This window comes from Agelaius phoeniceus, chromosome 20 (assembly GCF_051311805.1).
Source record: "Agelaius phoeniceus isolate bAgePho1 chromosome 20, bAgePho1.hap1, whole genome shotgun sequence".
Classification (NCBI taxonomy): domain Eukaryota; kingdom Metazoa; phylum Chordata; class Aves; order Passeriformes; family Icteridae; genus Agelaius; species Agelaius phoeniceus.
Window position 1 is genome coordinate 2471089 of NC_135284.1, and position 15146 is coordinate 2486234.

Consider the following 15146-nt stretch of genomic DNA (forward strand, 5'->3'; position numbering starts at 1 on the left):
TTTAGCAGAGTACATATAAAACACCATGGAAAAATTAATAGTTTTTGAAAAGTCAGTGTCTTTTCACTATTGCCACGCACAGCTCCTGTTCTTGTCAGCTGTTTCCTTCAGGTGAAATTTGGGATGAAGCTGGAAACTTAAAAGCAAAACAGAAAACCCCCTTTGAACTTCAGTCATACTGTTGTGGTTTTTGGTTTTTTTATTTAAATACCACTACAGGATATAAAATTACACTTGGAACCGAGGAGAAAAAAAATACATACATTTAGATTATTTACATAATTTACATAAAGATGACAAAAATACACTTGGTAGGCAGATGGTGATGGGGGTGTCACAGCAGGAATCCTGGAACATAAACCCACGGGGCTTTCCCACATTTCCATGTGGGAATTCCAGCCTTGCACACAAAAGAACAACCAACCCCATGGTGAAGCAGAAAGGATTTGGCCTTGCAATTGCTTTGGCACAGCTGAAACTGTCCCTCCTGTCCCTGTCCCTCTGCACAGTCACCCTCAGCATCCATTTCTCCTTTCAATCTTCTGATGACAGCTCCGCACTCATTTCCCAAGTCTTTTTCATCTTTTTTTTTTAAGTTAAAAACCACAAAACCATCTGAGCTATATTCTTTAAAAATCCCACTTCTGTGGCTCATTTTTACTATCAGCACTTTTTTTTTTTAAAGAAACTTTTAGACCAGTTTCAAACTCTCAGTGAAGCCTGGTTGATCTTTAAATTAAGCTCCTGATTTCACGAACTGAAGCTTTGAGCAATGGTTCGACACAGAAATAAATTTTCTAATTTTCTGAGAACTCAGTGTGAAAGTGCAGGTTTTTGACACCACTTTTTCAAGTATTCCTTGGAGCACTTTATTCCAGCTTGCTCTGCAAGGCCCTGCAGCAGCAGATCGTTTACCTCAAGCAAATTTCAATTCCAATTTTTCTCAGCCATCATTTTGCTGTTTGCCCAACAAAAGAAATATTTCAGTGTTCTAAAACCCTTCCAGGTGTGTTGCTGTGCCACTTCAGGAGCTGAGCAAGCCTGAAAATCACTGTTTCCCTGGAAATTATTCTCTGATCCCTTCAGCCTCAGAAGTTCTCACAAAATCCTGTTGAAGGGATTTTCTCCTCAGCCATGACTCAATGAATAAAAATTGTGGACTTTGCTCCAGAGCTCCTCAGTCCACTTTCACAGCTTTTTCCAAATTTAGGCACCATAAAGAGAGGGAAAAGCTACAGGACAACCTGCCTGGGTTTTTTTTTTTTTCTAAATCCCACTGACACTCATGTTGATGATTTCAATGATGGTGTTCTCCACACACTGGCACAGCTGAACATCAGGGTCCAGGCTTGCAGAGTCCCTGGAGCAGCTTTTGCTGGAGGAATCTTTACAGAACCCTGAGAAATCGTGTGGCTTCTCCTTCAGCTGCTGGAGACCTAGAAAACACAGCAGGGAAAGCAACATAAATATTGAGAATTGTTCTTTCCAGCCATAACACAAATAGGAGATAGCAAAGCTGAGCCAGCACCACCCCGTGCTTCAGCACAGATTATTTCCAGAGACACCATGAAATGTGAAATACAAAGAACTCTCAGAACTTTAGGCTTGCAAGCTAAAGTTTAGAATTAAACACAGCATTTGATCCAAAACTTTAGAGCAAGCTTCCAAAGTTAAGTACTCAAAGCAAGAATATGAATTTATAGTTTACAGCAAAACCACATTAAACTAAGTGAAAAAAGTTTAGTTTTAAAGTTTAAAATATAGGAAAAATAAAAGTAGTTACAAAAGTAAACAATAAGTTTAAAATGCATATGATACATATGCATTTGAATGCATAAACTCTTAAGTTGATGGATCATAACATAATTAGATAAAACACCTTACACTATGAGTCCATAAGACGAAATATTTAAAGATTGAGTCCAAAACATAAATATCCTTATTAACAATATTTTATTAATCAATAACCCTCAAAAAGCCTTGTAACTAAAGGTCTTGTGACCTTCTAAACCAAACTATAACCATGTAAACCAAACCCTTCCTACCTATATAAAAGATAAAAAAAAATAAACCACATCATCAAAACCAATTCAAAAGTCCCATCTCAAATTCCTTCTAGAACTCCCCACAAGTAAATTATCACAATATCACAACATTTAAGTAAATAATTAAGTAAATTAAGTCAATAATTAAGTTATCCCAGCAGCACAACATTTCTGTCCCATTTCCCTGTGCCTGGCCCCTTTTGGGGTGCTGAGTCCTTGACTCACGGGTGATGATGGGGTCGAAGTCTCGGGTCTGTGTGGCAACATCAGAGGCACAAACTTGTCCAATCTGGATCAGCAGGGACATGATGTCCTCATAGAGGGGAGGAAAGGCCTGGCAGAAGGACACCAGGCAGGGCAGGGTGGGCATGAAGAACGTGTAACGCTTGGACTGGGTCAGGACTGCCAAGGAGGAGGAGGAAATGCAGGAGTAAACATAAATTATTATAAAATCCAATCAAGAACTGTTACTTTTATAATAGCAGTCAGACAGGAAAAAAATGCATTTAGCCTAGAGAAATCCTGCTGGCTGCCCCAGAGGTGGATTTTGGGCTGGCTGGGGTGGTACCTGTGAGCAGGGTCCCCATCACGTTGATGGCCAAACGAGCCACGCTCAGGGATTTGGGCAGGGCATACTGGATGCACAGGTAGGAGAGCAGCTGGATGGCAAAGATCTGCCAAAAGAGACAAGAGCAATGAACTTCTACAGCTTCTAGCCAAAGCTCTTCACCACACTTAACAGCAAGTAAATATTCCCTGCTTTACCATGAAGGAAATGGAAGCCAAAGAAGCCTTAACAATAGTTGTTATGATTATTTTTCTGGTGGCATGAAGAAGAAGAACCCACACACATTTAACATGAATCCAAGTGTTTCAGAATCTCCTCCAGACACTATTGCTCCAACATTAATGATGAGCAATAAAGCAACACACAATGTGCAACACAACCCTTGCAGAAGATATTTAGGTCTGATACATTCCAGTTTTAACCTCAGCAGTAACTTAATACTAGAAAGGATTAAATAAGAGCAACTACAAAGTTGGTTTGATATAGAAACATGGAATCTTTAGCCCAACAAATTCCAGTTGCCTTCAATGCCAGGCTTTTAATTTAAGGTAAAAGTGCTACAAATATTCCCTGAGTATCGCAGGCAAGTCAGAGCAGGATGGTTTTAGTGACTGTTTTATTCTCCCCCAGCCAGTGTTCCAGCAGGCTGAGTACCCAAGTGATTCCCAGTACCTGCTTTTCCAGTTCAGGCTGGGCAATGAGCTCAGGAATGAAATCCAGGCAGATGTGCATGGATGGGATCCCAGCCACTGTCAGAGCCAGAAGCTCACATGGATAACCCTGTGGGATTAGAGGTGTGTCAGTGTCACAGGTGTGTTGGGAAAATTCTGCTTCGAGTCAGATTTTAAATTACACCTGTGTTAATGCCTTATTTGTTCCAAAGTGAATATATTTATAACTCCCTTTTGTCCAGAGTTTGCAGCAGGCCTGGAATGCCAAGGAACAAGAGGCAGACTGGGTACAAACCCAGGGTCTGGATCAATTCTTTACCATCAATATTCAATGATTCATTTTTATAGAAGCTCTCCCTCCACTCCCCAGAGGAAAGCAGACTGCAGTGACCTTTTCCCTCTGTGTCTTTCCTGTGTTCCAAATTTCACCATCAGCCCCAACCTGCTCATTTCACAATTGCCCCATAATGACTTTTTTATCATTTAATCAGTTCCAGGTCAAGGCAAATTAACTCCTTGTAAAGAGTCTGCCATCTGGCAAGGAGCAATTTAATATGCATTAAAACCACATTTGTATTTTAGAAATTACTGATCTTCCCCCTCTTCTATTTTTTTTTGAAGGTGCTCAGCTGCTTTTGTAGGGCCAACCTTTCTCCTTCCACTCTAAAGAGATAAACTGTGCCCAGACAAAAAGGAAAGATAAGGAGATGTTTACATTTGAAACCAAATTAGTTTTGAATAATGGGAATAATTATTTAAAAACACAGCCAGAAAAAAGTAACCCACAAAAGATGTGGAACAAGGTGATTAGGACAGTTTCCATTGGCCTAGATGGACAAACTGAAAGGGGCAGAGGCACAAAGGAGGGGAAGAGGCAGAGTTTGGGTGCTGCCTTCTCACTAAAATCCAGCCCTGGAGTAGGGAGGAAGTGCAAAGGGGACAGACAGAAGGACAACAAGGGTTGTTATCACTTCTGAGGCAGCCCCAGCAGCCCCTGAGCTCTGCCCTTGGCCCTGCCCACGCTGGGGCAGTGCAGGCTCACCTGGAAATGCACCAGTTTGACAATGTTGGGGTCAGCAATGTACATCTGGTGCAGCAGGCAGCAGATGAGGCACTGCACCTCCCGCAGGTTGCACAGCAAACTCTGCTCCTCTTCCTCCTCCTGCTCCTCTTCCTCCTCTGCCTCAGCCCCCTGAGGGCTCGGGGGGCTCTGCACATCCCTCAGCAAACCCTGGCCACTGCTGCTCTGGCCCCTCTCCTCTTCTGTAGGCAAGCAGATCTCCAGCAGGATCTGCACAGCAGCACTGTCCTGGGGAGGAAAGCCACAGAAGATGCTTAAAAAGTGAAACAAAACCAAATCAAACACAAAATGAGGATAATTTAAGAAATGGAAGATTGTCGTGTGATTAGGATTTCTACCTAACCATTTTTTTATACAGAATGAAAATGACTCAGCTCAAGAATCACAAATCCTCTAGAACATTTAAAAACTTCAACACTTTAATCCAATCAGGATGCAAAGGAAAAAAAAAAGGCTAAATCTAACAAAATATCATAACCACAGGTGAAAAGAGTAAATGCAGTGGAATCTCATATTGCTTCAAAATAAATATCCAGTGGTCCCTTAAAACACCCAGAGCAGACAGAATATGCACAGAGCCATGGAATTCACAGTATTCATCACCCTGATAATTTAAATATACAACTTCCTATTAACTCAAAAATCATATTATAATGGGAACTCCCTATGTGACATTTTTGCAGGGGAAAGGGTTGGTGAGCAGAACAATCACTATCAAAGCAGTAAATCAGCACAATGCCTCAGACTAGAAAAAAGAAAATACTTAATCATCTGAATACAGAGGCTGTTTTCTTTTCCATGGTAACAAAAGTTGGTAAAAAAAAAATAATTTAAAAGGCCTCATTTTTTAATTTCCTGTTTCTGCATTTCTCTTTCATCACTGTTCTTCCTCACATCATGGAATTATCCATTTCTTCCCTCTTACCTGAGCAGCAAGCAAAGCATTTTTTAACTCTTCCCTTGTAACTTCTGGGGCCTCTGGACCCATTGGATTGTTTTGGGATGGCCTAATGTCCTGCTCTGCTGTTTCCTTCAGGTGAGCATTAAGGTAAGCTTTGGAAGCAAGAAGATATCCATTCAACATGTGCAAAATGATGTCCATCAGAGGAGGGCTCCTGAGATGGGAACACAGCAAAACAAAGGCTCTTCAGTACCATGAACAAATGAAAAACATCCCAGAGGCTGTGGCACCACAGCTCCTCCTCTGGCATCACTGACCTCTGGGGGAACAATTCCCAAGAACTGCAAAGACTCCCCTGGGCAATGAAGCCAATCTGCCTCTGCCACATCCAGCAGCAGAAAGTGCTGCCCAAAAGGATGGAACAACCACAGGCACAAGAGCTGGGAGGGGTTACAGCTAAACCTCACCCACCAGCACGTGGCAGCAGCCATTCCCAACACTCTGCAAAGCCTCTTTACCACAAATCCCCACACCTAAATCCAAAATGGATGAGCCACGTGCAAATCCCAAAGTTTTGAAAACACAGCTGGAACAGCAGGCCCAGCTCCACAGTCCTCAGGCCAAGCTTAAAACAACACAGATGATAGTTTGTGATTAGTTTGTGATTAGTGTGAAAAGATGTTTGGAAGTGCTGAAAGCTTTCAGAAGTTTCCTGTTGGACACCTTTGTGTTTCTGCACCCCTGTGCAGCAGCACAGACTCACCTGTGCACTCTCTGGTCACACCTGAGCACAATCAGGGGGTCAATCATCAGATCATTCTGGGTGTATTTCTGCTGCCTCACCAGTTTTGCTGAAGGCTGCAGGGCATTAACAGTCATCACCCACAACCTAAAATGACAATATTTTTATGATTTTTTTTTTTATTTTAATAGAGAATGTGCATAAGAAAAGGGGTTCCCTAAGCACTTGGTCACTCAGCCATACTTTTCTAGGCCTATCAATCAGCAAAAACTCAAATTGCAGCCCTTGAAGTTAAGCAAGGTTAACTTACACTCCCTGGACTTAGAGCAGTTTTCACTGCAGCAGAGTATCCACCTCTTAAAAAAGGCATTTTCTTACCAAGGTGAGTTCCTGTTCCATCAGGAATTCAGCACAAACAATGGACACTATAAAACCATACTCCTGTATTTTAAACTGAAGGCTTCCTTTCCTCTGAGAACAAGAACCACCTTCCTTTGAAATGCAAAAGTTCAAAATACCAACAAACTAAAAAAATGCAGCTCCAACACGTTCTATTCAGACACAGCCTCCAACCTGCCAGCTAAAGGCATTGTGTTATTAGTTCTAAAAGAAAAAGTGGCCTCCCAGCTATGTGCACCAAGAAACCAAAGAGTATTTTGAGCCTTGGTACCTTCTGGGCATGACAGTGTTCAGAACCATCCAGAGTTTATTGACAGCCTGCAGAATCCCCCGTGGGACTCCAGCTTCCAGCAAAAGATTCATGTTGGAGGTCAACACCTCTGCATAGGGGATCAATTCTCCAGCTGAGAGAAGGGTCAAATGTTCCAGGATCTGCATCAGCTGGGTGTGATTTCCAGGCAGCATGGAAAAGGCTGGAAAACACAAACAGGATCTTGGTAAAACCAGACTTCTGCCATTGGAAGCATTGAAGGATTTTGGTTATTATACAAATGCAGCTTAATCACACACTTCCAAATCAACTATATTCCAATCCATTTGGAAAGAATTTACTTGGAATGAAGCTCCTTACCTTCCTGGAGCTGTTTGGGAGAGTGGTTCTTGGCCATGTTGGTGAGGAGCATCCTCCTGAGCAGGGCGTCGGTGCCGGTGATCTGCTCCTCGCAGATCCAGTCATCCACGATGCACAGGTGGGGGTAGTTGGTGGCCAGGAGCCTCAGCAGGGCAGAGTGCAACCCTTGGGGACACCAGGGACATTCACAGCTCAGATCTGAGCAGCTGCATCTGTACCTGAACACATCTGTGCCTTTTATTTGAAGGCCTGAACTGAGTGGCTGGCAGCAGCTCAGTGAGGTGCACGTTCACAGCCTGATCCTCCAGCTCCAACAGAGAGGAGGAGTTACCCCTTGGAAAGAAACTCCTGAACTCAGCCTGGAATATTCACCATTCTCAGGTAATTCCTACTCTAAAACCTGCCCTAGGGAGGTAAGAGCTACTTTCAAAGGAACTGCTTTCCTCACACGTTCACTGTGACTCTTCAAACATCTCTGCAATCTCAGCAGCTACTCCTGACAGATTTTAAAAGCAAGAAAAAGGAAAGCAAGCTATGAAAAAAGCAACAGCCACTGAGCTGAGAACACTCAGCCTTTCCTTTTCATGCACTTTAGACCTTCAGACAGGTTTTTACCTCCCAGCTCCTGCTGCAGCCCCTGTGCCTGCCGGATGAGGTACTTGATTGGAATCTGATCCATCAATGCTGAGGAGTAGGACTTGGGTTTTCTCTGCATTGCAGCTACAAAGGAACAGGACAAGAAACCACATGTAGCAGTTACAGCTGAGAACAGTTATATCCCCAATGGATTAATAAAGAAAACTTGTCTCCATATTATCCAGGTAAATTCGAGAAAATATCAAAGAACTGCAATTGATTTTATGGTATTTCAGACTTCCTTGGTTAGCATGAAGAAAAAAGACTGAATAATACTGGAAGTTTTGCACCTTAAAAAGGGCTGGTAAAAACACACAGCAGGTATAGACACTGAATTTTCACTGAAGTTTAATTTCATCAATAAAATACACAAAGGTCTTTCAGAACTGGTGTAAAGTCTTCACTTCAAAGGTAAAAATGGCATCGTTAAGCATTATCAACTATAAAATTGCCAACTCAAAGAAAAGTGTGTGCAAGTTTGATAATGCATGTGAATAAATGAAGACCTCAAATAATTTTTAAGTCTTTGTTAATTGTTATTATATTCCTTAGATGCTCATAAACATTTCTAGTAACTCAGCTTGGACCTCTTTTAATGTGTAAAACAAATTATTCCACTGCAGAGTTCTAGCAGGAACTTTATGTCCTGAATCTCTACAGCAATGTTTTATTTACTGCAAACACCTGAACTTTCTATGCTGTGCTCGAATCTGACAGCAGCATGAATTTTTCCCCTCTTTGCACCTAATTTCCAGTTAATCTGCTTCCCCCTGGTGCTCTCACATTTACCTAGAATCTTTGTGTTGGCCAGCAGTGCCTCTTCATAGGACAGCACGTAGTAGAGGACGAGCAGCTGCGTGGTGATGCTGAAGCGCTGCATGGAACGAGTGTTTTCTCCCTGCACATAAATCACACACAAAGGTCAGGCTGCATTCCTGACTCTTGGGAAGAAAAATTTGGATTTACCCACAAATATGGTGAATATCTGAGTAACAAGAATCACTTCAAAACACACGACTGTCACTGGAGCAGGAGGGAGTTTACAGGCAGAGAAAGCAAGAAGTGAAGGAACAGAAATCCAAAATCCTGAACCACATGCCCATAAAGTACAAGGAAGATCCAAACAAGATGATTACCCCAGAAAGTCCTTGGAAAACATTCAGGATCTCCTGCTCTGTGACAGGCTGGTTGGTGGCCTCTGGGTTGGATTTAGATGCAGGAGTGAGGATGGAGTTAATGTAGACATCAATGAGGGGCAGCAGCTGAGGGTGCAGGGGGGTGGTGGTTTCACAGAGCTGCCGGTAGATCCAGTCCTGCAAGAGAACAGCCCAGGACATGAGCACAGGCTTTGACTGTGGAAAGTGGAACACCAGCTCTGAGCTGGTCATGAACTCTGTGTCCTGGACCCTGATTCACAAATAGAACTTGTCCTGGCTGGGAAATTATTCTGACTATGATTAAACACAGATGGGGGAGAGAGACTTATTGTTTTTAACTTCATTAAACAGTGGTCTCTGGATTGCAGAGCTAAAAATGGGCACCTTAACTTAAATACAGTTCATTCTTAAATTACATGGTAGGAAGGACAAGATTGATCAAGAATTCTGCTCCTCTAAGTCAACCAGCCTGCAAAAGCTCATCAGCATTCAGAATTATGGACAGAGATAAAGCAAAGGTGGTACCTTAATGGATACTTTGTGCTTGGTGAAGGAACGACTCTTTAGGAGCTGGTAAATGCAGTGAATAGGTAAAAAGCCAGTGATGTTGGCACTGAGGCTGCCTGTCACAGGCACACGGACAGCATGGGCTGTGACCACCTGCAGGGAAGGGACAGTGAACAGAAAAACCTCCTAGCACAAGGTGTCAAAGCCACACAGCCCTGACTGGCATCCCCTCATTTCTGGGGAATACCCCAAAGGGAAAGGAAAGGGCAAAGGGGGAAAAAAATCCCTGGGTTGAAAATACCTGTTCAGTGAAAATCTCTTGTGTGAAGATTGTCTTCATTCTGCTCAGTGAGCTGGGCTTGATAACAATCTGAAATTCAGATTAAGTACTTAGAACTTCTATCTTTCTTATAACTAAGGACTGAAGTTTATTTTATACACTGTTAACTTTTAGCCTTTTAAAACTCGTCAGTTTTCCTGGTATCCCAGTCAATTCACATCTGTATCAAATGTCAAACAGAAATATTTTCCAATGTCACAAGTTAATCACCCAATGTCTTCCCTGTCCTAAAACCTCCCTCTCCAGCTTTTACATCTGGTGAGACACTCTTTCACAATAGTGAATTGCTGGCAAACCTCCTTTGGCAATTTCCTGAAATTAATTTTTACATGTGCAGATATTTCTTTTAACTATTTAAAATAAAAACTTTGCAGCTCAATTTGGAAAACACTTCAGTTAGTCTTCTAAGAAGTTCACTTCTCAGAAATAATGATTTCAACAGGGCATCACTTTTTGAAGATTCTTTTATCACCACATTCCTCTCTATCAAGAGCTAAGCAAATTTGAATGTCCTTCCAGGTTAATTATTATTCCTTTTTCAGGTTACGTTTACTTTGGGTATATTAGCAAAAGTAAAAATCTGATTTTAACAGACAAATATACAGGCTAGAAATAGTTTAGGGTTTACCTTCATTCCCAAGGTGGAGCAGACCAAATCAATGATGGCACTGAGCTGGTTGCTGTGGAAATACATGGCTACCAAGAGGAGCATCTCTCCAAAGGAAGCAGACACACCAGAAATGCTGATGATAACAAAGAAGAAATACAGAACATAAGGAAACAGGACATAAATAAATGTGAGATTACTGGAATCACTAAAAGAAATCCAGCCTGCTCTCACCTTTCAAAGTAGGCTTCTTCCTTTATCATCCAGCTGAGCCACATCACCATGAGCTGCTCCTGTTCTGGGGTGCTGCAAAAGGAAAATCCATAATAGATCCTTTTCCCAGAAAACCAGTGCCAGCTCTACCACCACTTGCAGAAAGCCACTGTTTGAGGAACCTTACACCAAGAGACTTTTATCACTTTCACTTCAGCATCCAGCTGCTGATACGAAGTGATATTTGGCACAAAGGTCAGTCCAACTGTCAGGCAACTTCCTTTTGGAATGCACCCAACAGAAAGCTCCACTGAATTATCTGCACTGCTTCTCTCTAAGGAACTTAGCCAGGAACCTGCTCCATGGAAAAGTGAACAAGTCAGGCCTACTTCAGTCCTCAAAAAACCAGTCACACTAAGCTCATGCTAATGCTCACCTCTCAAAAGACTTGGTATAAAACAGGAGTGAAATATCCATTCACTAACCACAGGGTGAGACAAATCAACACACAGAGATTTTATAAAGCATTAGGGGGGGAAAAAAAGTGCAGCTCTTTAAGCATTAAAAGAGTTGGTGCTAAACCAGTCAGATCTTCCAGAGCTCCTCCTGTAGTGAGAGTACCTGACCAGAGTGGAGAAGGCCAGGAGCATGCAGAAGGACAGCGACACGAAGCGGACCCCGGCCGGGGTGGCGGGCGGGCGGCTCGTCATCAGCTGCAGCAGCTGCTCAGCCTCCTCATCCGTGGGCCTGGCCAGGGCACAGAGCAAACAAAGCTGGGCATTGAACAAGGAACACATTTCCAGCCTTTCACAATGGCTAAAGATTCGATTGTCCCTGTTATTCCATCTGTCAAGGTGGGAATTTGCTCTGAACTTAACAGAGATAAAAATCTCTGGAAAGAGACAACAGTGAGGAAACTTCCCCAGGATATAATCGTGCCTATTGGTACAAACTACTTAAATTAAAACTAACAATGCATAAAGATGCTACATCAAAACTCTCTAAAAAGTGAAAGCAAAGGAATAAATTCAAAATCCATGCAATGCATGTTGCTACAAGAGAAAACAGCTGATAACTCTACACTGCTCCAACCATGTGGGTTTAGAGTTCTCTTAACAAGTCTGCAGAAGTGATTTTGCAGCAACAGAGGACTGAAATTGCTGAGTGCTGCCACAAGTTTTGAGGCCACAGTGGCATTACGAGAGAAAGCCCAAAGCCCTCCCAGCCATGAACGTGCAGCCATGAACAAAACCCCGAGCGTGCGTGCCAAGGCTCCTTACTTGAGGCCAGCAATGCCCATGAGGGCACAGTAGAGGCGCAGCAAGGCGCTGGCCTTCACCACGTGCTCCTCCTTGAGCCCCGAGTACACGGACACGGTGGGCTCCGCGTCAGCCTCCGGCTCCTCCACCACGTGCGTGCTGCGCACCGTGGGCAGGATCCCCATCAGCTCCAGCAGCAGCTGCCTCCTCATCTGCCACAGCACTGAGCTGATGTTATCTCTTTTTCTCTGGGAAAGAGGTTAAGAGATGAGAACTCAGCCCAACAAACAATGTGCTATGTAAGAGTTTTCACAGTCAGAGGAAGAGGGTTGATTTTTTTAAATAGAGTTTTCAGTTCCAAGCTTTAACTGTCACCTGAGCATCTTCCCACTGTGAACACTGAGAATGAACATTTTTATCAGGCAAATATTACAAACATACGAACAATCTGAAACTCAGAGGAAGTACTCAGAACTTCTATATTTCTTATAACTAAGGACTGCAAGTTTATTTTATACACTGTTAACTTTTAGCCTTTTAAAACTTGTCAGTTTTAAAACTGGCTTCCATACCTAAAAACCTCTCAGTCGGGGAACAACCAAAGAGCTGCTGCCTTCAGGGACGTTATTTATAGAGAGCCCCATAAGAGGAGGTTGCCTTGTAAAGGTTCCTCCAAGATGTGCAATAGGATTTATGTGCATTCAGACAAATCTGCAGCACACATCCAGTGAGTTACACCAAGCTACAAGAATATTTCTTTAAAAGCAGAATACTCAAAAGGTTTTCTTACCTGTTGTCCATTTCGGATGAAAGTTCCAAACCACGTCCGAACCTTTGCGTTCGTTCCCAGCAGCAAACCACTCACAAAACACACCAGGTCACTCACTCCATCATCTGGGGATTCGTTCTTGGTGTGATCCAAGGTCAAAGCCACACCAAGACCTGGCAGGTGACACTCCTCCACCTGGATAAAACACTCAGGCTCAGTCATCTTTGCCGAGTTTGAAGCTTCAGGAAGGTTCTTATGGTTCTGATGAGGACTCACCACCATGCCCCGGACCCTGAGGGCTTGGGAAGGGTTCATCTTGCACAGGTGCCGCAGAGCCTCCGTCCTGCGCCGCCCGCCGACGCTCTCCTCGTCCTGCCGCTCGCCGTTCTTTATCAAACCCCTGCACACTGAAGAGCCAACAGCAGCTCTGAGGCAACCTGCCCTTCCCAATTCCAATGATCACCTGTCTCAGTGACATCTAAATCCCTGTAAGCAGGGATAGAGGAGGCTCTCAGCCCCTGCCCAATCAGCCTCTGTAACAGTGACCTACAGATGAAAAGCTGGGACACACACACAGCGAGCCTGGCCTGCAAAAAATGGAACTCGACATGCCCAGGTGGCAGCACCCAGCAGCTCAAACCTGTACAACTCATGGTTTAGCCCAGAATTAACCACACTGGTAGAAAACATATCAAAAGCTGGAGGAGAAGCTGTAACTCACCCTCGTTGAAGCTGTCGGGGACATTGGCCACCAGCAGGCAAAGGAACCAGGCTCCATTCTTAACGTGCAGCAGAGCTTCAGCCACATCCACTATTGGCAGCAGTGATGGCAGCTCTGCATGGAAAGAGGGTGCTGAAAGTCACAATGTTTCACTGGGAAACAAAAACCATGTTTCCAAGAGTTTAGATCTTACATCTGCTGCAACAGCTCCCAAAGTTGCTTTGTTATGTTTGTGAGAGGTCAGAAACCACCATAAGTACAGAAACACACCTGCTTGCAAAATGCAGAGAACATCTGCTGCCTCCTCCAGGTAAACAGGACTCTCAAAGAGCTCAGAAGATTTGAGGAAAAATTCACCATTTGATTCTGACACCTGCAAGATAGTATTTTTCATCAGTGAATAGGTTTTATGGAGCAATTTGTCTAAATCTGTTTTAAATTCAGCATGTTTCGTAGATTAAAAACTGCCAAAAACATAAAGCTATCAACACAGAACAAGCAGGAAAAGTTTGTAGAATGAGAAATATTTACTACTGGAAATGCTTCAACACAGATGGTATCATTGCTTCTTTTCAGAAGAAAGAAAAACAGCCCACTGACATTCTAAGTTTACACAAGGAAAACAAAATGTTTGGTGAGGAAGGAAGTGGGGGAAGAAGAATATGATGGGTAATACCACACTGCAGTAGGAGCAAAGAATGGGATGGAGAAAAGTCATCACTTCATTTCCAAATTATTTCTGCACTGACAGATCACCAAATCACATTACGTGTGAGTACAGCATATTATAGAGTCTCTATAACATCAGCAAAGACTTCTTTAGGAAGTCACAACGAGTTTAAGCACAAGCCACTGGTGAATCAGACTGAGACTGAATCTTGATACAGCAGGTAAGGACTGGAGAAGCAGCAGCACCAGAAGCACAACCAGTGTGTGCAGCCAGTCCAGAGAGGAACCTAAATCTCACAAATATCCACCCATGGGCAAGTTCACCTTGTTCATAATGGCCAGCAACTCGCTGAGCACCAGCCGGAGCCGCCGAGGAGAGTCACTGTGCTCAAACTCCAGCGTCAGCCCGTGCTGCAGCTGTGACACCAAGATGCTTTCTCCACTGCCACCTCCCAGCTTGTGCCTGGCACAAAATTCAAAACGACAAGTGTTAAACGTTTCTGCAAAGACAGAAATGCTTCTGGTTAAAGGAAGGCAGCAGTTCCCTGGGGATCTCTTCTATCCTTTAAAGACTGTTGTAATTGCAGTACAAGAAAGCTAATTCAGTACATTATAAAAATTTCAAGTGCTTGTATTCCCCAGCAGCACAAAGAGTCAGGAAAGCGCATTCACCTGAGCTGTCCCTTCATCCCACAGAGCCATCCCAGCCCTTGCCAGCCAGGCAGCTCCCCCAGTGCATCCCACACCTCCGCTGACAACAGCTGCAACATCTGGAACAGCTGGGACAGCCACACAAGCTCTTCCGCCACAGATCCCCGCTCCCTGCCTTACCGGAGCTGCTGCTCCTTGCTGGCGTCCTGCTCCAGCGCGTGGAAGTCCACGGACAGCAGAGCCACGATGGAATTGACCGCCTCGACCCCCGAGAGCAGCCGCAGGATCAGCTTCTTGTCCTGCGCCCAGCTCTGGCTCTGGTCGGCGGGCGCGCACAGCGCCATGCGCACGAGGCAGGGCAGCAGCAGCCGCAGCTCGGGGTCGCTCAGCGCGGCCAGGCGCACCACGTCCACCTTCTGCATGGCCTCGAAGGCGTAGGGGCTGACGAACTGCAGCGCCGAGCACTCGGACATGGCGGCGGCAGCGGCACCCTCACGGCGCCCGCGCCCACCCGCCGCCGCCGCCACTACCGGGGGAAGCGGGAAGTGACGTCACGGCGGGAGGGCCGAGGGGCGGGAA

The 15146-nt window shown here is 44.2% G+C and overlaps 1 protein-coding gene across 1 annotated transcript; it reads right to left on the reverse strand.

Moving 5' to 3' along the window:
* Positions 1-181: 181 nt before the first annotated feature.
* On the reverse strand, positions 182-15107 carry INTS2 (integrator complex subunit 2). Its single transcript, XM_054647045.2, has 24 exons — positions 14748-15107; positions 14241-14379; positions 13518-13620; positions 13248-13361; positions 12803-12933; positions 12548-12721; positions 11779-12005; positions 11120-11245; positions 10520-10591; positions 10307-10421; positions 9640-9708; positions 9357-9491; positions 8811-8987; positions 8464-8572; positions 7654-7758; positions 7039-7203; positions 6679-6880; positions 6030-6155; positions 5291-5480; positions 4327-4593; positions 3286-3393; positions 2614-2719; positions 2271-2447; positions 182-1436 (listed from the first exon to the last, which is right to left on the reverse strand). Exons 1-24 carry the CDS (start codon positions 15038-15040, stop codon positions 1267-1269), a joined length of 3600 nt encoding a protein of 1199 aa, XP_054503020.2. The 5' UTR covers positions 15041-15107; the 3' UTR covers positions 182-1266.
* Positions 15108-15146: the final 39 nt, after the last annotated feature.